Below are 27,960 nucleotides of genomic sequence, written 5' to 3'. Positions count from 1 at the left end.
GTGCTCTGCACATAGTAAGCGCTCAATAAATACTTTTGAATGAATATCTTTCCCAGTGCTTAGTACAGTGCCTGGCACATACTAAACCCTTAATAAGTACCATAAAAATAGTGAAAACTTGGTGGGGTTACCAATGTCAATAGGTGGTGGTTTCTCAGAGTAGGGGCTCAAAGTCTGTGTCCTGAGACCTCCTCTATAAAGGATGTGCTGATAATCTCAACCAGCATTGGACCCCACCCTCCCCCCCTACCGAGTGGGGTTGGGAGAGCTGTTGGGCGAACCAAGAAGGATGCCTCACCCCAGTGGTGTGTAGGTGTAGTGGATAGAGCCCGGGCCTGGGATTCAGAAAGTCATGAGTTCTAATCCCTGCTCCACCACTTGCCTGCTGTGTGACCTTGGGCAAATCACTTCACTTCTCTGTACTTCAGTGATCTCATCTGGAAAATGGGGATTGAGAGAGTGAGCCCTATGTGGGATAGGGACTGTGTCCAACCTGATTTGCTCGTATCCACCCCAGCGCTTAGTATAGTGCCTGGCACATAGTAAGTGCTTATTAGATACCACAGTTATTATAAGGTGTCCTCATATTACGTGTCACAGGAGGAATCTCCTGAATTGAGGTCTAGGAAAAAAATTTGTGGCATTTGGCTTTTCCTGGTTGACCCCTTCAAGTGCAGTGTTCTGGACACCTCTCGCTCACTTTCCTTGGACAGCTGAGGTGATATGGCAGCTCACAAACTCAGATGGAAATCCATGGAATCACAGGCAGAAATGTGTATATGAAGCAATTGGTTAACAGTGAGCGCTCACTAAATACCATCGATTGGTTGATTGACTCAATCAATAGTATTCATTGAATACTTCCTATTATTAAGTGTATTAAGAGTATTAAGTGTTTGGGTGAGTACAGTATGACAGAGTCAGTGGATACATTCTCCGCCCACAAGGAGCTTGCAGTCAAGTGGGCTGATGGGTTGATTAAACAGATAACCCTCATATTATTCAGTTAGCAAGATGAGGCTGTTATCTGTTCATTTTTCATTATGCCCCGTTCTGTATTATAAATAATAATAATTGTGGTATTTGTTAAGTGTGCCAGACACTGTACTAAGCTCTAGGGTAGATACAAGCTAATCAGGTTGGACACAGTCCCTGTCCCACATAGGGCTCACAGTCTTAATCCTCATTTTACAGAGAAGGTAACTGAGGCTCCGAGCAGTGAAATGACTTGCCCAAGGTCACATAGCAGACATGCAATGGTACCGGGATGAGAACCCAGGTCCTTCTGACTCCCAGACCCGTGCTCTAGACACAAGGCTACGCTGAAGGGGTTCAGGTTGACCCGATCAGGACAGAGAAATTGAGGGCTGGCTATAATTTGTGGGGTTATCCTGTAATGCACAGCCTCCCTTCATTAAAAGTCTTGAGATTTTAAAGTGCTTATCTTGACCAGAGATTTCTGCTTTTCTTTACAGCACTGGCTCGACCCTAACAAGTCAGTCTCCAAGCAAATGAAATGTAAGTGTCGGCATTCATGGGCAGTTTGGATTTGAAATGAATTGCTTTGTGGAGTCTCCCTCATCGACCTCCCCGCTCCAGAGACAAATGAGTGCAATAGGGTTGGACCCTCTTAGAGCTCTGAGATTCCTTTCGTTTTCCTTCCCTTTTCCCAACTTTGCCACTATGGAGCTCAGCCTCCTCTGTGGAAGCTATTTTCTTGCACTTTTGGTGAAATGAATTGGAATCCAACTGGAGCTGACTTGGCTTGACCTAGTGGAAAGAGCTCAGGTCTTGAAGTCGGAGGACCTGGGTTCTAGTCACGCCACACCCCTTGCCTGCTGTGTGACCTTGGACTTGGCTTCTCGGTGTTTCAATTTTCTCCACTGTAAAGTGGGGGTTCAATACCACTTCTTCCTCTTACTTAGACTGTGAGCCCCATGTGGGACAGGGGCTGTATCTACCCCAATGCTTAGAACAGTGCTTGTCACATAGTAATTGCTTAACAAATATCATCATCATCATTATTATCATTAGTATTATTTTTATTATTAGTAATAATAACGTCTCCCTTATGGACAGCAGATTTGACGTTTAAGTTGATGACTCCAAAAGAGCTGTCGCAAATACACTGCAGATTCTTCTGGATTGCTAGGAGCTGTTACTTTAGCATGCTGGAGGCCTGTTGCAGTCAAAACTTGACAGGAATCAGGGGGCTCAATCTAATCATCAAGGTCATCAAACCACTGGCTCCCCTTTTCTTCCCTGCCCCTTTCCCCCAAATAAGAGAACAGATTGGGTGACTAAATGTTTGAAAATTGATATAACCTGAGTTGAGTACTTTTTCTTGAATGGAGCTTGTCAAAGAGCCCACTCCTAGGAAATCAGCTGGGGCTTGGGACATGGAGGAGGAATCTGGACACTTGATATCATTCTGTCCTGGAATATGCTCCCTCCCTGTGTGTCTAGAGGGTGGGTTCAGTCACCTTACTTTGTGTCTTGGGGAGAGGAGGAGGAGCTTCAGAAATGCCCTTCAGTTAGTCTTGGCATGCTCTGAAATTCATTTGTTTTTCCTAGGCCTATTAAGGAACTCGAGTGTGTTGGTATGAAGTTTGTTTCTTGTTAAGAGTTCAACCTGTAGGGAATTCTGAATCTATCATCTTAGAAACTCACCTTCCCAGTCTCTGGAAAGTTGAGATTAGGGAAAGGCTCAACTGGCACTGATTGGGGCTAGAGGCTGGAGAGAATCTGGGGTTGTGAGGATGCAGCAGGGAGTCTGGTGGGAATAAGGTGCCTCATAGGGCTGTGTCCACTATTTTTCTACCTTGCATTTTAATATTGATGATAACAATTTTAATATTTGCTCAGTACTTACTATATGCTAAGCACTGGTAAAGCTACAGGATCATCAGGTTGGAAACAGTCCCTATCCCACATGAGACTCACAGTCTAAGGAGTAGGGAGGGCAGGGGTTGAATCCCCATTTTACAGATGTAGAAACTGAGGCACAGATATGTTAAGTGAGTTGCCCAAAGTCACACAACAGACAAATGGCAGAGCTGGGATTAGAAACCAGGTCCTCTGACTCCCAGAGCCGGGCTTTTTCCACAAGTCCACGGTGCTTTGGATAAGACGGGGCAGTGGATGATGATGATGATGATGATGGTATTTGTTAAGTACTTACCGTGTGCCAAGCACTGTTCTAAGCTCTGGGGTAGATACAAGGTAATCAGGTTGTCCCACGTGGGGCTCACAGTCTTAATCCCCATTTTACAGATAAGGTAACAGGCACAGAGAAATGAAGTGACTTGCCCAAAGTCACACAGCTGACAAGTGGCGGGGCCGGGATTAGAACTCACGACCTCTGACTCCCAAGCCCGGGCTCTTGCCATCAAGGCACGCTGCTTCTCTGGATGGAAGTCTCTTTTTTATTCTTCATGGGAGAGAGTGGCTAGCTGGTGGAGTCCCAGCATATTTTCTAAAGGCTTTGGAAGCTGGGAAATGCATATTCATGGTTTTCCTTTTTGAACCTTCTGACTCGAGTTCAGTCATTACCAATACACCAGTGCTTAGAATGGTCTAGTGCTTAGAACGGTGCCCAGGGCTTAGAACAGTGCTTGAAACAGAGTAAGCACTTAATAAATACCATCATCATCATTATTATTATTATTATTATATGTGCAACGTCTGAGCCTGATCCCTCTCAAAACTGGCCGTGGAGGTGAGTGTGTTAGGAAGGAAAACCTACCTCTCCTTTGTCCCTTTCCCTTTCCATTCTCCGAAGTCGTTATGTTAATTGGTTGCTGCTGGAGGGGAGGCTTCTACAGAGGTGTATCTGGGGGGTATGTGCATATGAGTAGGTGTGTGTATCTAATAATAATAATAATGTTGGTATTTGTTAAGCGCTTACTATGTGCAGAGCACTGTTCTAAGGGCTGGGGTAGACACAGGGGAATCAGGTTGTCCCACGTGGGGCTCACAGTCTTAATCCCCATTTTACAGATAAGGTAACAGGCACAGAGAAATGAAGTGACTTGCCCACAGTCACACAGCTGACAAGTGGCAGATCTGGGATTCGAACTCATGACCCCTGACTCCAAAACCCGTGCTCTTTCCACTGAGCCAAGCTGCTTCTCTATGGACATCTGTCCATGTGCATGGGTGCAGGCCTGGAGGCCCACAGCAACGTAACTTTTACTGTATTTGGAGACTCCTTTGGGAAATTCTATTTCAGGAATTGAAACCAGGAAAAACATCAAAACAACACTAGCTGAAAACAAATGGGGCTGGAGAGCTGTTTATTCTTTTCTTTGAGAACCGAAGTGACAAATTTTGAACGTGCAGCTATGACAAGGTTCAAAATCCAAAGGCAAAACAATAAATGCAATTTGCAGTTTCCATTTTTTATGGGCGGCATTTTCATGCGATTTGGTAAAGCCATTTCTGTCTATGGATTTTATTGCTTGAACCTGTCCCCTCACCATGACATTCCCCATACCTATGAAAAAATAAGATAGTGGTTCAGAAACTGCTATATGCAGGTGGCTGTGTCCTAGAAGAACATACACAAGAAGACATGTAAATGATTACAAATCACAATGCAGGTGCAGCACAGTGCTATGAACTGATAATACATCTGAAGAAAGCAGAAGTTAGGTACCAACCTATACATTCATCAATATGGAACATGATGCTACCGTCAAATTCTGCTTCCTCGGCAGTAATAATAATAATTATGGTATTTGTTAAGCGCTTACTGTATGCCAAGCACTGTTCTACGCGCTGGGGTAGATATGAGGTAATCAGGTCATCCCACATGGGGCACACAGTCTTAATCCCCATTTTACAGATGAGGTGAGGACCAGAGAAGCAAAGTGACTTGCCCAAGGTCACACAGCAGACAAGTGGCAGATCCGGGATTAGAACCCAAGACCTTCCGACTCCGAGGCCTGGGCTCTATCCACTAGACTGTGCTGCTTCTCTACACTGTCTAATGATGCACAGATGGACAAAGAGACAGAAAAGAGAATTTTAAGAGGCCTGTATTGCTTCTGGTCAACTGCAAGACAGAGTGTGGGGAATACAGGGCAACAAGCTCTATACAAGTTGAAGGTTGTTGTGGTGTACAGCTTTCTTTCTATGTGGCTTGGAGACCTGGACTTACCACAGAAGGCATACCTTGTTCTTGGAGCAATTCCATCCCTATTACCTATGACCCATTCTCAACATCAAATAGCAGGACAAGGTTACCAGCAACGAGGTGTTGGAACGCAGTCAGATCACTAGCATTGCAATAATGCTCACAGTGGCACAGCTCTGAGGGTGGGATGACAGCAAGATACCCAAGCAGCCACACCACATCATTAGAGTGTAATTTTCTTGTGAGGAAGGAACATGTTGCTTCTCAGTTTTATACAATATTTGGGACTTTCAGATGTTTTTAGGCTAAATCAAGTTGGGGGCAATAAAAGTGAAGCAAAATCTACTATATTAATCACTGGTATTTCTTGAGCCCTTACAATGTGCACAGCACTGTATTAAGCGCTTGAAAGAGTACACTATTACAGAATTAGCAGACCAATACAAGTGCAAGGACAACACAGAAAGAAGTGGGAGAAGAGAAAATGAGGGCTTAGTTGAGGAAGGTCTCTTGGAGATGTGCCTTCAGTAAGGCTTTGAAAGGGCGCTTGGGCTGGGGGGAGCGATCATTTGTCGCATATGAAGAGGGAGGGCTTTCCAGGCCCGAGGCAGGATGTGGGCGAGAGAGGTTGGTGGCGTGGCGAGAGAGACGAGATCAGATCGAGGTACAGGGAATCCAAAGCAGCCAGAAAGGGCGGGGTGATTGGAAATGTTGTCTATGTGCAACTGTGAGCAGGGACTGGTCTCAGAACTCTGAATAATACAGAGGGTTGAATCAGACATAATGCCACCAGTTAGTCATGCCCCTGCTGGGCTTCGGTGGCAGTGGTGCCAGGATGCTATATGGGTCCCCTAGGAAAACCTGACACTGCAATGTAATTTCCCCCTCTAATGGTGATATCTGTCATCATTTAATGGGTTTGGAGTGTTACTCGGATTAGAAGCCAAAAGCAAAAACACCCGGGAGCAGCCCCACAACAATTCTGCCAGGTTATTTTCTCCTGGAACTTCATGATAGTTCTTAAAGTCTCCCTGTGTAACACGAGGCTCTGGGATCAGTCAATCAATTTATAGTATTTATTGAGTGGACGCTCCATACAAAGCACTGTACTGCTTCCTTGTGCGTCAGCCTCGCGCTTGGGTTTGCACCCCTCCCTCAACCCCACAGTGCTTAGGGACTTGTCTGTCATCTATTCTTTGAGTAAGTCAATCATATTTATTGAGCACTCACTGTGTGCAGAGCACTGTACTAAGCGCTTGGAGAGTACAACAATAAACAGACATATTCCCTGCACAAAATTAGATACTAATGTCTGTCTCCCCCTCTAGACTGTAAACTTGCTATGTGCAGGGAACGTCTGTACCAACTCTGTTATATTGGACCCTCCCAAGGGCTTAGCACACTGTCAGTGCTAAATAAATATCACTCATTGATTGATTTGTGCAAGAGTGAATAAGCACAATCCCTGCCCTCAGGGAGCCTACAGTCTAGCAGGGAAGACGGATACTAAAATAAATTACAGGTAGGAGCAGACATTAGAGTTTAAAGATGTGTACATGAGTGTAGTTGGGGGAGGAGGTGGCGTGACTATCTAGTTTTAGAAGTGCTTAAAGGGTGAGGATTCAAGGTACAGAAGTACCACCTTTTCAAACCAAGTTAAATGATAATCGCTGGGAAGGTCAGACATGCAAGTGATGGTCATTCATTCATTCAATTATATTTATTGAGCATTTATTGTGTGCAGAGCACTGAACTAAGCACCTGGAAAGTACAGTACAGCAATAAAGAGAGACAGTCCCTGCCCACCACCGGTTTACAGTCTAGAGGCAGGGAGACAGACATCAGTACAAGTAAACAGGCATCAATATAAATAAAATTACAGATATATACATATATACCTAAGTCCTTTGTGATGGGGTGAGGACGGGAGAGCAAAAGGAGTCAGGGTGATGTGGAAGGGAGTGGAAACTGAAGAAAAGTGGGGGTTAGTCTGGGAAAGTCTCTTGGAGGAGGTGTGCCTTCAGTAGGGCTTTGAAGCTGGGGAGAGAGTGGTTGTCTGGTGGATTTGAGGTGGGAGGGCATTCCAGGCCAGAGGAAGGACGTGGGCCAGGGGTCAGTGGCGGGACAGGTGAAATCGAGACAGTGAGAAGTTTAGCATAGCACCAGAGGAGCGGAGTGTACAGGCTGGGATGTAGAAGGAGAGAAGGGAGGTGAGGTGGTGGGGGGGAAAGGTGATGCAGAGTTTTAAAGCCAATAGTGAAGAGTTTTTGTTTGATATGGAGGTGGGTAGGCAACCACTGGAGATTTTTGAGGAGGGGGATGACATGCCCTGAATGCTTCTGTAGAAAGATAATCTGGGCAGTGGAGTGAAGTATGGACTGAAGTGGGGAAAGGCAGGAGGTTGGGAAGTCAGAAAGGAGGCTGATGCAGTAGTCTAGGTGGGATAGGATGAGTGATTATACTAACATGGTAGCGGTTTGGATGGAGAGGAAAGGGCGGATCTAGGTCTGGTAGATTCTTGCCATTCCTGCCCACCTCAGGATCTCCTGACTCTGCTTCTGGGAATGGTGAACTGGAAACTCTCAGCTGGATGGAGTCAGAGGCCTCAACTTCCTGGGACATTAGTGAGGATAGTGGGTTTGGGTCAGCTGGTCACAAGATAGGATCCTGCTTGGTATGTGCCTGTGCATATATGTGTGTGTGTGTGTGTGTAGGGGGCGGATACTCATATGATTGCTGCTTTGGAAATTTCTCTAGACTCTAAGCTTATTATTATTATTATTATTATATTTGTTAAGTGCTTACTATGTGTCTAGCACTGTTCTAAGCTCTGTTTTACACACAATCGTCTAATGCTTTGCCCTCTTAGTAGTCAATGGTCTACTTAGAGAAGCAGCTTGGCCTAGTGGAAAAGAGCATGGTCCTGGTAGTCAGAGGACCTGGGTTCTAATCCTGAATCTGCCACATGTCTGCTGTGTCACCTTGGCCAAGTCACTTTATTTTTCTAAGCTTCAGTTACTTCACCTGTAAAATGGAGATTAAAGCTATGAGCTCTATGTGGGATATTGACTATTCCAGTCTGACTATCCTGTACCTACCCCAGTGCTTAGTACTGACATAGTGAGTTCTTAACAAATGCCATTAAAAAAGCCTCATTTTCTGCATTTGTAACATTGCCTTGAGTTCATTTAATGATTTAGTCTTGACATTGGCACAGATTAATTCACATAAAATCCCGATTTATTTTCCCAAACCCTATCAATCAGTTAGAAGTATTTATTGAGCACTTACTCTGTGCAGAGCACTGTACTAAGCACTTATGTGTAAAGCCCCTTTTATGCCCAAAAGCTCACAGAAGGAAGACAAAAATCTCAACCTTAGCGAAAGGAATGGGGTTTTTTTTCTGTTGCACACGCAGGGTTTAGGAGAGGAATTTATTTCGAATATGGTAGTGCTTCCTTTCACAATAGTGCATTTATTTCTCTCCTAGGAGTGTTTCTTAAGCCTATAGACTCTTGGTTAGTTGAACATTTTTGATCCATAATAATAATCATGGTATTTGTTAAATACTTACTATATGCCAGGCTCTATGATAGGTGCTGGAGTGGATATAAGCAAATCAGGTTGGTCACAGTCTCTGTCGCATGTGGGGTTCACAGTCTCAATCCCCATTTTATAGATGAGGTAACTGAGGCCCAGAGAAGTAGAGTGACTTGCTAAAAATCACACAGCAGACAAGTGGCAGAGCTGGGATTGGATATGGTTGATGTCAGTCAATGGCATTCATTGTGTGCCTACTCTATGCAGAGCACTGTACTAATGGCTTGGAAGAGTACCATCATGTTGTTAGACGTGATGCCTCCCCTCAAGTTGCTGACAGTCCACACTGTACACTGTACTAAGCACTAGGGAGAGTCCAATAAAGTTAATAGACATGATCCCTGTCATCAAACAGCTGACAGTCTACTGTGTTCAGAGTACTCTTCTGAGCACGCGGGAGAGTCCAATAAAGTTAGCAGGCACTGTCCTTGCCCTCAAGGAACATAGAGTCTACTGTGTGCAGAGCACTGAACTGAGCACTTGGGAGAGTCCAGTAGAGGTAGTAAGCACTATTTCTGTCCTCCAGAACCTGAGAGGACATTATGGAGTGTTCCTTGGATGACAGAACTAACCTGCAATCCATCTGGCAGTGTTCTGTCCTCCAGACTACAGACAAAACCATTTGGGGAGTTTTCTCCCTTGTAGTCCGAGAAAGTCCTGTACTTTAATTAGAACTATTTGTTATCTTACCTTTAGACTTCTGTTGTGGGTGTGTGCTTCTGAAACTTGAGAGATACCCTTGACCCTTGATAAAAATAGACAGCCATGTTTTTCTTTATTCCGACGAAGCATGTCTTCAGTGGACCGGTAGTTCACTGAATGAAGTTCAAGGTGACTTCTTAGATTGGAGTGCCTAGAGGGTCAGGAACCCAGGTCGTCTGACTCTATTTCGTACCTGTGTATTCTCTCCTAGCACGTAGTACAGTGTTCCGCACACAGCAAATGCTTCAATTTTACTACTACTACTCTTCCCAGTCCCTCTTGTGATTTGTCAGATAGAGACTGAGGCTGCATTCTGAGCAGAGGGACACAGAAATGTTACACTTTTTGGTCACTGACAAAAATCAACGATGGGGAAGTACGGCTCACTGACCCCATCTCCAGCTTCACCCCGACATCCCGACATCAGTGCGTCTCCCCGATTGACAGAGCATTTCAGGATTTCCCTCTCCTCTCCCCCAGCTTCTTGTCTTCCATCCCTCCACCGAGTTCCATCCCAGACGGGCCTCAAATAGTTTGAAAAATGGGGTGAAGGGAAAGGGCAACTCTGGGCTGTCAGTCAGAATGGTCATGACCAATTAGGAGGAATGCACAAGAGAGCTCCTCCATGACAATACCCCACAAGCACAACCTGGTATTTTTCAGGAATAATAATAATAATTGCAGTATTTAAGTGCTTTCTTTGTGCCAGGCACTATACCAAGTGCTGAGGTAGATACAAAATAATTGGGTTGGGCACAGTCCCTGTCCCACCTGGGGCTCCGAGTCTTCATCCTCGTTTTACAGATGAGGGAACTGAGGCCCAGAGAAGTGAAGTGACTTGCCAAAGGTCACACAGCAGACAGGTGGCGGAGCTGGGATTAGAACCTAGGTCTTTCTGACTCCCAGACTTGTGCTCTCATGTGGCTTCTCAGGGTGACACAAAGTGTGACAAAAGGCCGCCCACAGCTTCCAGTCAGTCCATCAATCAGTCAAACGTATCTATTGAGCACTCACTGTGTGCAGAACACTGTAATGAGCGTTTGGGAGAGTAGAATACAACATAGGGTAGTGGATAGAGCACAGGTCTGGAAGTCAGAAGGTCATGGGTTCTAATCCCGCTTTATCACTCGACTGCTGTGTGACCTTGGGCAAGTCACTTCACCTCTCTGGCCTCAGTTCCCTCATCTGTAAAATGGGGATTGAGACTGTGAGCCTCACGTGGGACAGGGACTGTGTCTAACCTGATTTACTTGTATCCACCCCAGCACTTAGTACAGTGCCTGACATATAATAAGCTTTTAACAAATACCATAATTACTATTATACAACAATAAGCAGACACATTCTCTGGCCACAGTGAGCTTAGAGTCTAGAAAGGGAGACAGACATTAATAGAAATAAATAAATTACAGATATAACTAAGCTATTCAGGGAAGATGGTTATTTTTCCTTAAAGATCTCCGGGGACACAGACCCAACAGCCTTCTTTGGTAGATCATTCTAATATGTTCTCTCCTGGGAGAGTCAAGAAGTTGTCTCTCAAATCAAGCCAAATTCTCTCTAGGTTCTGTTAAGCCCATTTCCTCATGTTTAGGCCTCAGAAAGTTCAAATGCTGATCAAATGCTGCTAGAAGATGAGCTGTGGATAACATAGGCACAAGAGAAAGTAGTGTCTTTTATGGTAATAATAATAATAATAATAGTAATAGACACATTCCCTGCCCACAACGAGCTCACAGTCTAGAAGGGGATGCAAACATATGAATAAATAAATTATGGATATGGACGTAAGGGCTGTAGGGCTGATTGAGGGTAGGGCTGATTGAGGGGTGAGTAAAGGGAGCAAATTAGCATGACGCAGAAGGGAGTGGGAAAAGAGGAAATGAGGGTTTAGTCAGGAAGGCCTCTTGGAGGAGATGGGCCTTCAATAAGGCTTTGAAGGTAGGGAGAGTAATTGTCTGTCAGATATGAAGAATAGGGCGTTCCAGGCCCAAGGTAGGACGTGGGCGAGATGTCGGCAACAAGATAGACGAGATTGGGGTACAGTAAGTTGGTATTAGAGGAGCTAAGTGTGTGGGCTGAGTTGTAATAGAAGAGTAGTGAGGTGAGGTAAGAGAGGGCAAGGTGATTGAGTACTTTCAAGCTGACGGTAAGGAGTTCCAACTCAGGACGAAGCTTTTGAAATGTGGAGGTTATCCACCAGATTGCTCATCAAGCAAGGTGCTTAAATGTCCTTGTGAAGCAAGAGAATGATGGAGTATTCGATTTTCCTAGGGGCGTGGCATCCCCATTAGTAGTAGAAGAGCAATCAACAGCGTAATGACGTTTTCTCCCCACCTCTGCCACCAGCGAGAAGCTGAGGAGCTTTTATGGACACTTTATCTGCCCTTGGGGGGTGGAAGAAGAGATGTTGTTTTGGCATGTTACCTTGATTGACTGATGCAGCAAAGTGAATCCTGTCAGGTGGAAAATCATGTCTATTCTAATTTGACTAGCCTGCCGGTTTCACCTCTACAATATCGCCAAGATCCGCCCTTTCCTCTCCACCCAAACGGCTACCTTACTATTACGGGCTCTCGTTATATCCCGGCTAGACTACTGTGTCAGCCTTCTCTCTGACCTCCCTTCCTCCTCTCTCGCCCCGCTCCGGTCTATTCTTCATTCCGCTGCCCGGCTCATCTTCCTGCAGAAACGATCTGGGCATGTCACTCCCCTTCTTAAACAACTCCAGTGGTTGCCTATCGACCTCCGCTCCAAACAAAAACTCCTCACTCTATGCTTCAAGGCTCTCCATCACCTTGCCCCTTCCTACCTCTCCTCCCTTCTCTCTTTCTACCGCCCACCCCGCACGCTCCGCTCCTCTGCCACCCACCTCCTCGCCGTCCCTCGGTCTCGCCTATCCCGCCGTCGACCCCTGGGTCACGTCCTCCCGCGGTCCTGGAACGCCCTCCCTCCTCACCTCCGCCAAACTGATTCTCTTTCCCTCTTCAAAACCTTACTTAAAAATCACCTCCTCCAAGAGGCCTTCCCAGACTGAGCTCCTCTTCCCCCTCTACTCCCTCTGCCATCCCCCCTTTACCTCTCCGCAGCTAAAGCCTCATTTTCCCCTTTTCCCTCTGCTCCTCCACCTCTCCCTTCCCATCCCCACAGCACTGTACCCGTCCGCTCATCTGTATATATTTTCGTTACCCTATTTATTTTGTTAATGAATTGTACATCGCCTTGATTCTATTTAGTTGCCATTGTTTTTACGAGATGTTCTTCCCCTTGACGCTGTTTAGTGCCATTGTTCTTGTCTGTCCGTCTCCCCCGATTAGACTGTAAGCCCGTCAAACGGCAGGGACTGTCTCTATCTGTTGCCGACTTGTTCATCCCAAGCGCTTAGTACAGTGCTCTGCACATAGTAAGCGCTCAATAAATACTATTGAATGAACTAGCACGTCTGTATTCTGCCTCGGTTTTGGGCTTGCCGTCCATCCATTTTATTTGATTTTGGGGGATTTTGGTTCCTTCACTGCCTGGAATCGCAGCTCAAGCCAATGGACAGGCTAGTGTGTAAGACCATGTGGGAGCCTTTCTGGTTTGTGTGTTTCAGTCCATGTTCCTTGCTGCTCTTCTCATGCTTATTTATTTTTCTTTATATACTGTTTCAGCTCACCCACCTTATACCATGTGCTTTAGAGTGAAATTCTACCCACACGAACCCTTGAAGATTAAAGAAGAGCTCACCAGGTATTTTTGTCTTTTGACTGTGCATTTAACTTACGCTATTAATGAGCCGGGGGATTGTGTGTTTGGCTGCAAGGATCTCCCCCCAGTCTGTGGTGCAATGTTCTAACAAGGCATATGCTGAACTGAACGCGAAATGTTTCCCTTAGCATTTAATTGCCTTTAGATTTTTCAAACAGTTGTCTTTGGGAGTGTAATTAAACTGCACAAATGAGCAGTGGTTAGAGGGGAGGAGCTCTCAGAAAGCATCCTTCAGTGGGTGCTAAAAATAAATAGAAAAATGCTCGTAGTGTTTGGTGTGTGTGGCTTTTCCCAATTTCCAACAGGCCAACACTGACCACACTAGTTGCTTCTTCCCCGACCCTCAACGCCGTTGGCCGAATGGACCAATCCTTCTATTTTCCAAATGACCTCTCTGGATCCCTGCCAGGCTGATGATTCTAGCATTAGTTCACATTGTCATTTAGCAGCACCTTTAGCCGAGCAGAGCTGGGGGAAGGCCAGGAACAGACCTGAGCTTTGGTGAAGTGGTGAAACAGGAATTATTCCCCTCAAGTGGCAGGATGTCTGGGTTAACAGGGCTATCTCCAGGATCGGGCAGATCAGGAGCAGTTGCCCCAGGTCCTCGAGGAGTCTGCCTTTTCTGGCAAGTGGCAGAACCACTCAGATCAGAGCCAAATGGTCCTGGGAACCATTGGCTCTAGGACCTTGCTGCAGGGGTATGGGATATCGTGAAAGTCCAGGGGGAGTGATTTCAAGGAGGGTCTACTGCGCTGACAGCTAGCTCTCCTCCTTAACACCCTTCCCCTCCCCGTTGCCTCTCACGCCCCACAATCCACAGGGACTTGGGTGAGGTCGGGCAGAGAGAGGGGAGTGAACCAAACTGGCTGGACTGTATAATATTTGTCATGGTGATCCCACCCCAATTAGTAGAGCATTTGCTAAACAATGGGGGCAAGGAGGGGTCAGCGGGTCCTGAGTGAAAATTTTCTCAGAAAAGCCTGGAAATGGGTTGAGTGGACACAGAGAAGCAGCACCCGCTGTGGGTGGAGAGAGAGGGTAAATATCTCATCTCATCGCTGATCTGCCGGTGTACCTGGCCCTCTCCCTTCCCCACCCTGGATAATGGGTTTAGAGGTGGGGAACCTGCATCATACTTCTGCTCCCGCACCCTGAGGCACAGCGTTTGCTTTAAATTCATACAGCGATGACATTCCCTTTAGAGTGTATCTCCCAGGCGGGGAAGTCTGGGGGATGACATGATGCCGGTTCCACCAGCGGAAGCTGACCTGACTCTGAGTGTCAGGGTAGATGGCCACCTCTCTGTGGATGGACAGAGCTGCAGAAGCAGTGGAAAATGCCTGTCGGTGGACTCAAGTCGATTTGTGAAGTGAGCAAGTGGCCATTTTGGAGTGGGAGGACGGGCGATGAGAGTACATAATGGGGATGGAAGTGGATCTTGAGAGATGTTTCTAATCTTGTGCTTTCGGAATGAATCGTTCGGCTAATAGGATGCAGATTATTTGAGGAGGCCTTATGCAAGTTTTGGAGAGAGAGATATTCAAGGAAAATAATTCAGTTGGGTCAGCTATTGCCCAAGCCTCTCATCCAGCCTGCCTACCCCAGACATTTCACACTCATGAATCACTAAACTAGATAGGATGTATGGATGAATATTGTGAACCCTCTGATATGCCGGGGTGATGGAGGCGGATTGGGAAGACAGAACATTGGGCTCGATGGACCCCCCCCCCCAAACGGCCTTGCTTTCGTGAAAAATAAGTGTTCGGCCATCAGTGCATCTCTTGGGACTCCAAACCACTTCTGAGAACATGGAGTGCTCAAAACCTAAAAATTTCAAATATAACTCCAAGGATCACATGTGTTTCTTCTGTTTCTTAATCTTCCATACTGAAATTGGATTGAGGCTAGCATGCATGTGTCTTGTCTGCCATGGTATTATAAAGTCTTTTGTGACTGAAGGAAAAAGGCCCCAAGCTTAACCGATAATGGTGAATCCACCATAATCCATTAAGATCTTCAGAGAAAACAAATACCAGTGTGGAAGAAACCAAGGATTTTGTGAAAGGTGGATTATTTCAGGAAGCTCTAGGGAAGCTGTATATTTAATTCTGCTTTGCACACACAGAATGCTATCCTTTCTTTCCCAGCAAACCATCACGTTCTACTGTTTCTTACTCCCAAAGTTGTAAAATTGGGAAGGAAAAGCTTCGTGTTGAGGGATGGCTGCTCTGTTATTAAACCAAATAACTCATGACTGTTGAGTGGGCATGGCCTTTTGATTTTCTCTTCCTTGGGATTTTAGGACATGTAAATGTAATAATTTCAAGTCGATTCTGTTGAAGATTGATGTAAAGGATGGATATGTTATTTGGAGTAGGCAGTGTAGCGCTTCAAGTATAAATTATGAACAACTGCTGAGTATTGACCATCCTTCTGGCTTTTTTATTTAGTGTTACCTACTCAGAGACGATTAAAGCAGTCTTTTCCTTTTTAGAGGAGACGGAAACTGTCTTTTCTGACATTATTGATAATCCAGAGACTCCCTCCTCCCCCGCCCCCCAACAAAGCTTTAGCAGTCAGATGTTCTGGATTTTGTTCCTCAGATATTTCACCCTTGCCCTCTCCTGCCCCCTTCATATTCATAGGAATTATTTTTGGAATGAGCAGAAACATGGTGGTGGATCTCTGAAAATTCTGACTGATTCATCAAAATCACAGCAAGCGTCTCTGTGTATCGGCACTACTGTTGACACGTCGAAGAGATTGCTGTCTCTAAATCTTTGCTCCACCAGCTTACTTCCACTTTGTGTAGCTTGGAGTTGTGACTGGAACAGTGGAAATGGCATTTTCAGGGCTATTATTTAACATTTATTAAACACCCGCAGTGTGCTGGCACTGGTCTTTGAAGCAGCGATTGCTGTGGCCCGTGGTCCCTAGTTTTCAGTCTGAAAACGAAGGGCAAGATAAACTAGCCAGATCCTGAAAATCCCGAAGTGAGACCCTTGGTGTGGCTCTGGTGTTATCAGAGAAAAGAGGACCAGGTCATAAGGGAAATTTTAGTCATATGGGGAAGATTTACAAGAAAGGGCGATATGATTGTAAAACAAACAAGCAAATCCTTTACAGGCTCTTCCCCTACATACTGAGGAAACTGAGAAAAGTAGGGAGTTCTAATGAAAAGGAGACTGTTACCTAGTTCAACTAGCCGGTCCATTTTGGGATGGACTAGATGGTACTATGCAAATTAATTGTGGGGAAAAAAGAAGTGCAAGATCACTGTGGTAATTGTTAAGCACTTACCATGTGACAAGCACTGTGCTAAAGCACTGGGAGTAAATATGGGATAATCCGATTGGATACATTCCTTGTCCCACCTGGGGCTCACAGCCTATGGGGGAGGGAGAACAGGTATTGAATATCCATTTTGCTGGTGAGGTAACGGAGATCCAGAGAAGTTAAGTGACTTGCTGAAGGTCACACAGCAGGCAGATGGAGGAGCCGGGATTAGAACTAGCGTCTCTGCCCACTCGGCCACATTGCTTCTATGCTGATCACATTTGTGCCACCTTGGTAGGCAGTCCTGAGGGATAAGACCAAGCTGATGGGACAGGAACACAGATTTGACTTAAAAGCTTGGAAGGAGGTGAGGAAAAATGTCGCGAAAATCATGACAGGATTCTTTTTACAATAACAATTTTCATAGCTTTGAAGCCCTTTAATTGGAAGTCTCCTTTGTGTCTTGTCAGTCAGAAAGAGAATGTGTGTGGTCTACCCCCTAATGGGTAATTAAAAATTAAAAAAAAAAAGGAAGGAAGGAAATTTTAGCAGCCTGTTCTGGTTGCACAGCATGGTGCAAATGTGCATGGACTGGTAAAACATTTGGGAAAAGGACTGAAGGTGAAATACTCTTATAGAAATAGCTGTTTTCCTCAGTCAGGCTGCTTGTTTGTGACAAATATGCATTATTTCATATCAGTAATTTCTCCTCTTCTCTCCCTTTTTCACCAACTCTGCAACTGCCCAGGAGACTCAACAGCAAGCCAATGATGACAGAGAACAAGGCTTCTTTCTATTGAGGGGAAAAAACATCTTGTCTGGCTTGGGCCATATTTCTGAGATTTGCTCCTAGGCGGATGGAGAATAAATGTGGTGCCCATTTCTATCTAGGCTTCACAGGGTTCTCTGTCAATCCGCGGAGATTTTTTTTGTAAGGGAAGGGTGGGGGTGGGGGGTCGGGCCAGGTAACTTAGCTGTATGAAAACATTTATTCCCTTGAGTATCTGAGGAAGTTGGAAAGAGAGAGGCTTATGGGTCCATTCTCTAGGGGACATACAGGTGTGTGTTAGTGACGAGTGGGGTTGGAGGGTGAAGTTGGATGTGTTTATTAATCCAGCGTTCAAAGAGTTTTCACCGTTCCATGCTTCAGGAGCTCAGAGCCTTCAGCTCAGCTATGGCCTTGTTTCTTGTTTCCTTTCATTCAAGCTTACCAGGATTCTCACATCAACATTGGCTTTGGGCATTGTGGTTTGTCCTCTTTGGCCCTCTCATTTAGATTTTCCCCATTTCTGGCCTCAAAACGTATGGTCACCTGCCTCCACCAAAGGGTTTGTTTGTTTAGGCTCAAGATTCAAGGCAGGATCGAGGCCATAATGGGTTGGACTAATAATGATAATAATAATAATAATAATGTTGGCATTTGTTGAGCGCTTACTATGTGCCAAGCACTGTTCTAAGCGCTGGGGTAGACACAAGGGAGTCAGGTTGTTCCACGTGGGGCTCACAGTCTTAATCCCCATTTTACAGATGAGGTAACTGAGGCACAGAGAAGTTAAGTGACTTGCCCACAGTCACACAGCTGACAAGTGGCAGATCTGGGATTCGAACCCATGATCTCCGACTCCAAAGCCCGTGTGGTCTTTCCACTGAGCCACGCTGTAGTGGGCCATTCAAGGTCCGGAGTAAGATTTTTTTTTAATGCTATTTGTTAAGTGCATACTATTGCCAGGCACTTTACTGGAGTAGGTACGAGCTAATCAGGTTGGACACAGTCCCTATCCCACATGGGGCTCACAGTCTTCATCCTCATTTTTCAGATGAGGTCACTGAGGCCCAGAGAAGTGAAGTGACTTGCCTAAGGTCACACAGCAGACAAATGGCAGAGTGGGGATTAGAACCCAGGTCCTTCTGACTCCCAGGAGGGGCCATGCAGCTTCTCGTATTGGTGGACCCTGGATAGTAGAAGCTGCCGGCAGAATTCATTAGCTTGGAACAGATTGGGGTCTGTGGGCCACAGTAGGTGGCCCTGATAGGGAACAGGGGGACTCAATCAATCAGTGCTATTTATTGAGTATTTACTGTGTGTGCAGAGCACTGTACTGTGGAAAGACCACACGGGCTTTGGAGTCAGAGATCATGGGTTCGAATCCCAGCTCTGCCACTTGTCAGCTGTGTGACTGTGCTCGGGAGAGTACAGTAGAGTTGGTAGAAATGATCCCTGCCTTCAAGGGGTTTACAGTCCACTGGGTGCCTAGCTCTGTACTGAGTGCTTGGGAAAGCACAGTAGAGTTAGTGAACATGATGCCTATCCTCAAGGACCTTACAGCCTCCCATGTGCAGAGCACTGTACTGAGCGCTGTGAAGAGTTGCTAATAATACCCAAAGGACTCCCTAATTGGGGTGGGTCCTGGGCCACAGCCTAGTTAGCCCATGTCTTTTTAACAGTGCTTGCAAAGAGCTCACTATCTGTCAAGCACTGTTCTAAGCACTGTGGTAGATAAAGTTACTCAGGTCTTAATTTGTTTCTGCATGTTCTGTTCATTTCATTTGTCGTTCAGTCAAAGTGCCTGTCAGGAGGTTCTGTTCCTTTTCTAATCAATCCATACTGCAAAGCGTGATGGAAGTAGGCTCCCAGATAAACGCATCTGCCTCTACCCCCGCCCCTGCCAGGCAGCAAAAAAACAGTCCTAACTGCAGCCTATAATTTTCCCAATGCTTGCTGCTGATCACAGGGGTCCAGTGTGAGAGTGTGGATGGTTTCATGCAAACCATTCCAACTTACGCAAAAAAACTCAAGCATACATCCTAATGATGGTGGGATAACCTATCCCTCCCCAACTTTAAACCAATGGCCTATAGCTCATTTTGGACAGGGAACGTGTCTGCCAACTCTGCCGTATTGTACTCTCTCAAGCGATTGGTAAAGTGCTCTGCACACAGTAAGCACTCAATAAGTACGATTCATCGATTGATTTCGGTTGTTGGATCCGTGATGCGACAGCGACCTTCTGAGTGTCTGAATGCTCCTTGTTAGGGATGCCCAGCTCACCCCAAATTGGGGCAGGACCAGAAAAGGGGCCTTAAATAAGGCTTGCCTCACCAAGCTGAAAACTCTGTCACCAGATAACCGTGCTGGGAGAACCTCTATCTTGCCACACAGGTAGGCTCTTACTGCCTGTGGTGTTATCTTTGAAAATGAAGGATGGCTAGGAGATGCAGTTTCCTGGACTCTCCTCACATTGAGGTAAATCAGTCAAGCAATCAGTGGTATTTATCCAGTGCATACTGTGTGCAATTTCCCCCTTGATTTGGAAAAAGGTGGGAAACCTTTGTATATAGGGGAGAATCTGACCCAGTAGAGTATAAAATGGCAGGGGGGCAAAGCCAAGTAGTCTTGAGCCACCATTGTAATGATGAGGACCCTAGAGTTTCCACCCATTTTATCTCTTTTTACCGTTACTGTCCCATGCACTACGTTTTACACGAATGGAGCGCAGCCCTGTGGGATTGTGCTGTGATATTCCAGCCTCAATCCAAATGCAACCCAAAGACCTGGGGACTCAGGGTTATCGCTGAATGCTAGTCCTCCTGCCTTGGTCCAGAGGCACAATCAAAGGCAAGATTCCGATTGGCTCCTCTGCCTCTTCCATTGCTCTCTGTCAGTTGCTCCTGCCTCCATCTTTCCCTAAGGAGCGAAAGTTTCCTTGCACCGTTAGATGGTCGCTCGATGGCTCCTTGCGAGAGTCTGCGTGTGCGTGCACCTTCAGGGTCTGTAACCCAGATGCATCCTAAGCCCGATGATTCCTCTGAAATACCCAGACCCATTTCTGTTTCCATGGTCGTTGTCTTCTTTCCCGGGGGCCCCTGAGGGTTGCCTTTAGACTCTTTCGGTGTAAAATGAAGTCAACAGGAGCAGAATTGGTTCGCCTAGTAACAGACGTTGAAGTGCTTAGTACAGTGCACCGCTCTCAGTAGGCTCTCAATAAATACCATTATTCCCACTAAAAGCAGGTGCTGGAAAAAGCAGCTGCAGCAGCAATCCACAGGACAATCTGGTCAATGGTAGGGGCAGATTAACTTTAGAAGAAAAAAAGAACCCTTCTTTTCCAGGGTTTTTCTTCTGTAGTTGTTTGCTTGGCAACTCCTTCCCTTTGTTGTCAACTTCTGAGCACCTGCGGTGTTTTAAAATCTTCCCCATTAACAGAGAAAACAGAGCCAAATCACAAGCTGTGACACCTTCAAGTTGCTTCTTCAAGAGCTCTGCAGCTGAGATCCTGCTGGGGCTGTGCTCAGGCTGAGTGCTAGGCAATTCAGTCTGTCTAAGGCAGCAACTTTTTCCTGCTTAACTCTCTCTGGTTTGTGTTTCTCTCAATGAAAAGCCAGTCAAGTAAGGGAAAAGAGTTGACTTCTGGCGAAAGGATTATTCCAACACATGACAGTAGCCCATTAGCATCTGTTTAGCGGGGCTTGGGATTAAGTTTTGTAAAATCAGCAGCTGCGTATTTTGACAGCTTTGCAACTGTCAGTCTTCCTCCCCAAAAGTACTGAGATAGCTAGGCCGAGTCGCCTCTTCAGATGCCTGGAGCTGCACGACAGAAAACCCCTCTCCCTCTGCCTCCCGCCTCCGGTGTGTTTCCTCTTAATCCAGGTTTATGCCTTACTCAAGTGGAGAGTCCTGGCAAGGAGCTGCGTCTTCATGGCCACCGGAAGACGCCTTTATCGACTGAACTCCCAGCCTCGTTTATCCTAGGTCTTTGGACAAGTCTGAGAGTAGCCCAACAGGGCTGAAAAGACCCAAACTGGTGGTCTTCTGGCCCATTAGCTCTTTGAAGCCTGCCCTGCTGTCCCCCAGGTTACCTTCTTCCCCCAGGTTCCCACCTCCTTTCCCCACTGCCAAGCTCAAAATGAAAAGTGGGCACCAGCAAAGCGGCTGTGCCCCTGCTGCCCTTCAGAAGCTTGTAGCCTGGCCCTGGATGGATAGGGAGAGCAAGCAGGGTCCTGTATCTCTCAACATCTTGGCATTTTGTGGTCAATTTGGAGAGTAAATCTGAATTTAAGATGGGAGTGAGCCTCAAAAAGATGGCAATTGAGGCATTTAGGCAGGTTGGAAGTTTGCGAAACTGTCTTCTTAGGAGATATTACAACGGAAGAGCAAACCCTTGGCCTAATTTGACTTGAGTGCAGTTCTGTCGGGGGGCAGGGGCCTGGACTAGACGACCTTTCAAGGATCCTTCCCTACCCAATATTTCTCACGAGAAGAAACTATTTTCCACTTCCCAGTAATTCACGTTGTAGCCAAGTGATATTTCCAGTTATTTTAAGTCAGTGAACCTGATGGCGAATGATCTGAGGTTTTTCCAAAGAAAACTATTACAACCAATCATGGCCAAAGAAGAAGCGTTTTTGAAGAGAAGGAACTTTCTGTGCTCTTGGCAGAAACTTAGAGACATTTGTTCTTTTGTTTTTCTTGCAAGATAAAATTATAAACTAAAATAAAAAAAACTCATTATGTAAAAAGAATCGAAAACCACCACCACAACAACAAAAAAACCCCCACACTGTGTGGCGAATGCAGTAAATGGCAAAGTGATACCTCATTTGGATGATTAAATTGTATAGTCGTAAATACCAGCGGCTTTCTGGTTGGTATTGCAAGAGTAAAATGGGAGCATTCTATTTCAGCCCATTGCTACCCCCATCAGTCAAGGAGTCATAAAACAAATTGACAAGCTGTAATGTACTCCCACCGAGCACCTCATCCTGCCTTCAGAAAGCAGGGTACCATAATGGGAGGGGTCCTGGGAGCCACATATCGGGGCTGCTCATCTCCAGTTGTCTGCTTCTAGAAATCATTTCTTGGTTCAATAACTTTGAAAGCAGAAAGTGTTGTCCTGTTTTTACCCCCCACATTGAATTGACCTTAATAAAGCAGGGAGCCTGATATTTGACCAAGACCGATGGCTCATTTGCTCAGAAAAACAACTACATCTCAGATGCCCACTGTTATTTTGCTCTCTTCCACTCAGAAATGCAAAGTGGGTGAGATTATCTGCTGCCCTGGAAATACTGCAGCTGGTGATCCCAGTGGCTTTTTTGATAAGCCTGGGATTATCAGGACTGGCCTATTCTGGAAAAGGCTTTACTGAAGAAAATGCATTTTAAAAAAAAATTTCTTCCCAAATCTACACGGGGAAACTTAACATTAAGTCCATAGCGGGGACAGTGCTATACAATTAGGATGAAGCTTTTTGGAGTCATGGACCACCAGTCCCGCTTCCCTCCTTGTCTTCATTGGTATGTTTCCATTGGGCCAGAGCGGTAGATTTCTCTTGAGAGAACCTCCCAACTCTGGTGGTCACCAGTTCGGTTGGATAAACTTGTTGTTCATCCTATGAATTTGGGACTTTCCATCAAATGACTCCTGGCCCGGCATCCATCCCGGTTTCCCAACTTCAGTGTTCTCTTCCCTCTTTGAATTCTGCTGGTTTCAAAGAGTCCCTGCCTGAAAAGATGGGACCGACTTTCTGAGCTGATGTTACCCCGCCTCTTCAGAGGTCTAGGTGGGTCTAGCCACTCCACGTGGAACCCAAGATACCTGGCAGGATCCAGTGACCCGATAGATTAAACTCGAAAGATCCCTCGAGCGGGGCCTCTTTCCTTGGTCCAGCCCCATGCGTGGCTCTCATTTTCTCTTTTGTGTTGCAGGTATCTTTTGTATCTGCAGATTAAGAGAGATATTTTCCACGGCCGCCTGCTCTGCTCTTTCTCTGATGCCGCCTATCTGGGTGCCTGCATTGTACAAGGTAAGTGCAGCCTGTGGTACAATGAGGATACCGGTGGCAGATCCTGCCCCCAAGGGTGAAGGTGCAGGGCCAGGCCAAACCTTCTCCTTGACCCTCCCTGCCCTGCCGGGGGCTCCAGTGGGGCAGGTCCCCCCGTGGAGAGCCAAGGGTTCGTCCTACAGCGTGACAGGGCCGGAGAAATGAGTCTGGCCCGGCCCCTCCCCTGTCCATCCCGCGCATCGTGCGCCCGGGATTGGAACCAAATGCCGCTCGAGCTGGTCGTTCAGCGGGACCGGTGCCAGTGCGCCAGCTGGGATTCTTCAGTCGCATCTCGCCGACGGCTGTCATGGACCCCGCCCCCGGGCTCGGCGCAGCCCGATCCCCGAGTTGGGGATGGTCAGGCTGTTCAGGCGGCTCATGTTTGGAGAAGGAAGCAGAAGGATGGAATTTTAGACTACTTTAGGTCAGCTGGGGGACGTTTTGGTCCGTGGCTGTCAGGAAAGCAGCAGTAAGCCTGGTGATGCCTTCCAAACCCAGTGGAAAGCGAGCCCCTGAAACGATCTTGCGTTCTGCGTGTGGGCCCTGAGGTAGGGAAAATCCCAACAGTTTAGCAACCCGACATCGAAAAAGCCAACTGGACCATTTTTTAAGAAAGTTAAACTTAGTGCTCTTCTTTTTACTGGCATACGTTGCCAGTGAGTGCTGGCAGTGAAGCCAGGTCAGACTTGGTTGCTTTGTTCTCCTGCTCCAGGGTAGGCAAGCATCAGGTAGTCTGGACAGGGGAGAACGGTCATGGGTTTCTCTCAAACGAGTGGCACCACCTTGGGAGATTGAAAATTCGAGTGAAGACCACCGCCAGAGATAGCATCGCCATGGTGATGGTCTTAGCCACTGAATGGAGGGGCTGGCTTACCTCCCTTCTTTCCCTCGTGGCCAATTGGTGGCAACTGCAGGGTCAGTCTGAGAAATCCCAAGTGATCCTGCCTCATGTAAAGTGAACCTTAATGATGCTTTTATGAACTGGGGAAAGAGTTTTGTGTGTGTGTGTGTGTGTGTGTATGCCACCCTTTTGGAATAGACGAGAAGCAGAGAGAGAATTTAGCCCGTTTTGGGTTAACGCGGGTGAGTGCAGAAACCCAGAGTGCCTGTTCGCAGGAAGAGGAGTCCATCATAAGAGAGAATAAGTTTATATTCATCTCAGGTATTTCACTGCCCCAGTTACTCGTCACGTTTTGAGGAGGGAGTTCAGGCCTGTGACACTCGATCGAGTGATTTAGCTGCATTATGTTTTGGTGGCTGTGCAGCTCAAAGTGGAATTCTCAAGTTGGTTTTCTTCCCAGGAGCAAAGAGGCTCAGTATCTGGTTCCGGCTCGGGCACACGGATGGGGAGACTTCACGGTTCAATATGCTAATCAGAAACGCACTAGGAAAATAGAGGAAGGGGTTTTCGCTTTGAGGATGCATCGCCTGCCACAGATCTTAGGGAGACAAGATGTGATTCAAAAATCCAGCTGCCTGGCATCAGATACAAGAAGCTTTCAAAACCCACCATCTTCTTCTTTCACCTTTATGTCTAAAAGCACTTACTCGGTCAGGCTCTTGGGGGAAGTTGTCCTCAATACTGCAATTCATTTAGGGGGTGCAGAGTTGAGAGAGGGCGAGGATGAGAGCAGGTGCCAAGATTCTGCGTTTCCCACTCTAGGAACTGTAGAGTCATCGATTTACTTTGATTACACTATTTTGTTTCTTCCACCTCCCTTGCCCTTTTCTTGGCTTTCTACTTTAACCCTCCCCCAAGCACCCTGTATTTTCACTCAACTTTCATTTGCCAGACATCACAAAACTGCAGAGAGTCTGAAAGAGCAATCTCTTTTAAAGTCTCAGTTATTGCTGGCCAGATATTACATGTCTTGGGGACCCTCCTTGCTTCAAAACAAGATACACATCAGCTTCTATCAGAGGTGACCCACTTGAGGTATCAAGAGGATGTAGGCTTGCTTTGTTCACAGAGCCACCAGACTCTTTCCTTCCTTTGTTAACGCAGTAATGTCCACCCCAACCAATTCCATATTGGGGAATCTCTGCTGTTGTGGTTTGAATTCAACCAGAAGGACCTGGGTTCTAATCCTGGCTCTGCCACTTTTCTGTCATGTGACCTTGGGTACATCACTTCACTTCTCCAGGCCTCAGTTACCTCATCTGTAAAATGGGGATTGTAAGACTGTGAGCCCCATCTGGGACATGGACCGTGTCCATCCTGATCAGCTTGTATCTATCCCAGAGCTTAGTACGATGCCTGGCACGTGGTAAGTGCTTAACAAATACTATTTAAAAACAAAACAAAAATCAGGGACCATTTAGAAGAGATGGATGCTATCCCTTGCTATTAAATGATCAGCGCACCAACTCTAATTAGGAGAGGTAGACCTGGTCCCTCTTTTAGGTTGGATAAAACCATAGTGATTGAATGCTCTCCTAGCTTTATAACCTCTTGAGATCATTTACTGTAAGCCCATCAATGGGCAGGGACTGTCTCTATCTGTTGCTGATTTGTACATTCCAAGCGCTTAGTACAGTGCTCTGCACATAGTAAGTGCTCAATAAATACTATTGAATGAATGAATTTACAAATGCAAATTAATGTAGACTGCTTTTAAAAGTAATACAGAGAGATTCTCTTTTCATTCAGATTTTTCATTCCAATTTCTGAAATATCAAGCTGTCTTGCCCAGAAATTCTGATGCTTTTAATGTTGGTATTTGTTAAGCGCTTACTATGTGCCGAGCACTGTTCTAAGCGCTGGGGTAAACACAGGGGAATCAGGTTGTCCCACGTGGGGCTCACAGTCTTCATCCCCATTTTACAGATGAGGGAACTGAGGCACAGAGAAGTTAAGTGACTTGCCCACAGTCACACAGCTGACAAGTGGCAGAGCTGGGATTCGAACTCATGAGCCCTGACTCCAAAGCCCGTGCTCTTTCCACTGCGCCACGCTGCTTCTAAGAAGCCTCTTTTTAGAGAGGCAATGTGGCCTAGTGGATAGAGCCTGGGCCTGGGAGTCAGAAGCACTTGGGTTCTACTCCTGGCTCTGCTTCTTGTCTGCTGTGTGACCTTGGGCAAGTTACTTCACTTCTTCTGGCCTCAGTTACCTCATCTGTAAAATGGGAATTAAGACTTTGAGCCCCATGGGGGACATGGACTGTGTCCAACCTGATTATCTTGTACCTACTCCAGGACTTAGAACAGTGCCTGGCACATAGTAAGCACCATAGTAACAAATACCATATTAAAAAAAAACAAAGGAACAAACAACTTGGGGCTTCACTCGAAGAGAACCGTACTTAGCCTAGCCCAGGACGAAGTGCCTTTGATCCACAGGAATGACATTTTAGTAGAGGAGAAAATTCAAAAATAGTTTTCAGCAATTCCCTCTATTCTCTGTAGGAGGAAGTGAGACATTTTCCAAACACAGAAGGTGTTTCCACAGCCTTCCAGGCAGTCTGTTTGGAGTAAACAGACGTTTTTGGGTGCAAGTCTTTTTTTAGCCCAATTTTTCAAGTGCTTAGTGCAGAGCTCTGCACACAGTAAATGCTCAGTAAGTACCCGCAGAGCTGCTGAATTCTTCTTTTAAGTCTTGAACTCACACTTCTTCCTCAGGGTTCTGTATGGAGCAGAGGTCCCCGAGTCCTCTGGGATAAGGTCTTCAAGCTTCTGGGAAGGTGATTTCCTTTGGTCTCCTACATCAGACATTACCATTTTGTAAAATTGGTATTTGTTAAACACTTACTCTGTGCCAAGACATTGTACTAACTGTACGTACTACTCCTTTACCACTCTGCGTATTTCAGGTTTATTGAACTCTCCCAAGCATTTAATACAGTTCCCTGCACACACTGAGCACTCAATATTTATTGAGCGCTGACTGTGTCCAGAGCATTGTACTAAGTGCTTGGGAGAGTACAATAGGGCACTATAACAGATACATTCCCCTGCCCACAGTGAGCTTAATAATGTAATAATGTTGATATCTGTTTAGCGCTTACTATGTGCAGAGCACTGTTCTAAGCGCTGGGATAGACACAGGGGAATCAGGTTGTCCCACGTGGGGCTCACAGTCTTAATCCCCATTTTACAGATGAGGGAACTGAGGCACAGAGAAGTGAAGTGACTTGCCCACAGTCACACAGCTGACAAGTGGCAGAGCTGGGATTCAAACTCATGACCTCTGACTCCAAAGCCCGTGCTCTTTCCACTGAGCCACGCTGCTTCTCTAGAGCTTGCAGTCTAGAGGGCAGACTTCCACAGAAACAGGCTTAGTATATCATGGAAGGGCATCTGCCTCAAAAGAAGGGAGAGTAAGAGGCTTGGGTAGGGGGCATCTTTCTGGGAGGTATAAGGTTTTGGGGAAGACAGGGCACCTTACTGCCCTACTTAAATGCCAAACCTGAATTCAGCAGATCCAGAGCACAGGGTCTTTCCTGCAGCTGTCGTTTCAGCTCTTGAAACTGTGTCCAACCTAATTGTCTTGTACCTACTCCAGGTAAGTTTTAAGAGCTGACTGTTCCTTTTGCGTTCTCGTCTTTACGAGCATTGAGTTGACTTTTCTTCCCTCCTGGTGTAGGCCTTTCTAATTTGATCCAGCGCCACACTGCAGGAAATAACGACAATAATAATAATAATAATGGTATTTGTTAAGTACTTACTATGTGC

The 27,960-nt window shown here is 46.2% G+C and overlaps 1 protein-coding gene across 1 annotated transcript in view; it reads left to right on the top strand.

Moving 5' to 3' along the window:
* The window catches only part of FRMD3 (FERM domain containing 3), a 242,163-nt gene that overhangs the window by 136,312 nt on the left and 77,891 nt on the right, over positions 1 to 27,960 (top strand). Inside the window, exons 3-5 of the mRNA XM_029056075.2 lie at positions 1,476 to 1,518; positions 13,093 to 13,171; positions 23,174 to 23,271. Coding sequence (XP_028911908.1) covers positions 1,476 to 1,518; positions 13,093 to 13,171; positions 23,174 to 23,271 — 220 coding nt within the window. The remainder of the gene's footprint in view (positions 1 to 1,475; positions 1,519 to 13,092; positions 13,172 to 23,173; positions 23,272 to 27,960) is intronic.

Source organism: Ornithorhynchus anatinus, chromosome X5 (assembly GCF_004115215.2).
Source record: "Ornithorhynchus anatinus isolate Pmale09 chromosome X5, mOrnAna1.pri.v4, whole genome shotgun sequence".
Classification (NCBI taxonomy): Eukaryota; Metazoa; Chordata; class Mammalia; order Monotremata; family Ornithorhynchidae; genus Ornithorhynchus; species Ornithorhynchus anatinus.
This window is presented reverse-complemented; position numbering and strand designations above follow the sequence as displayed.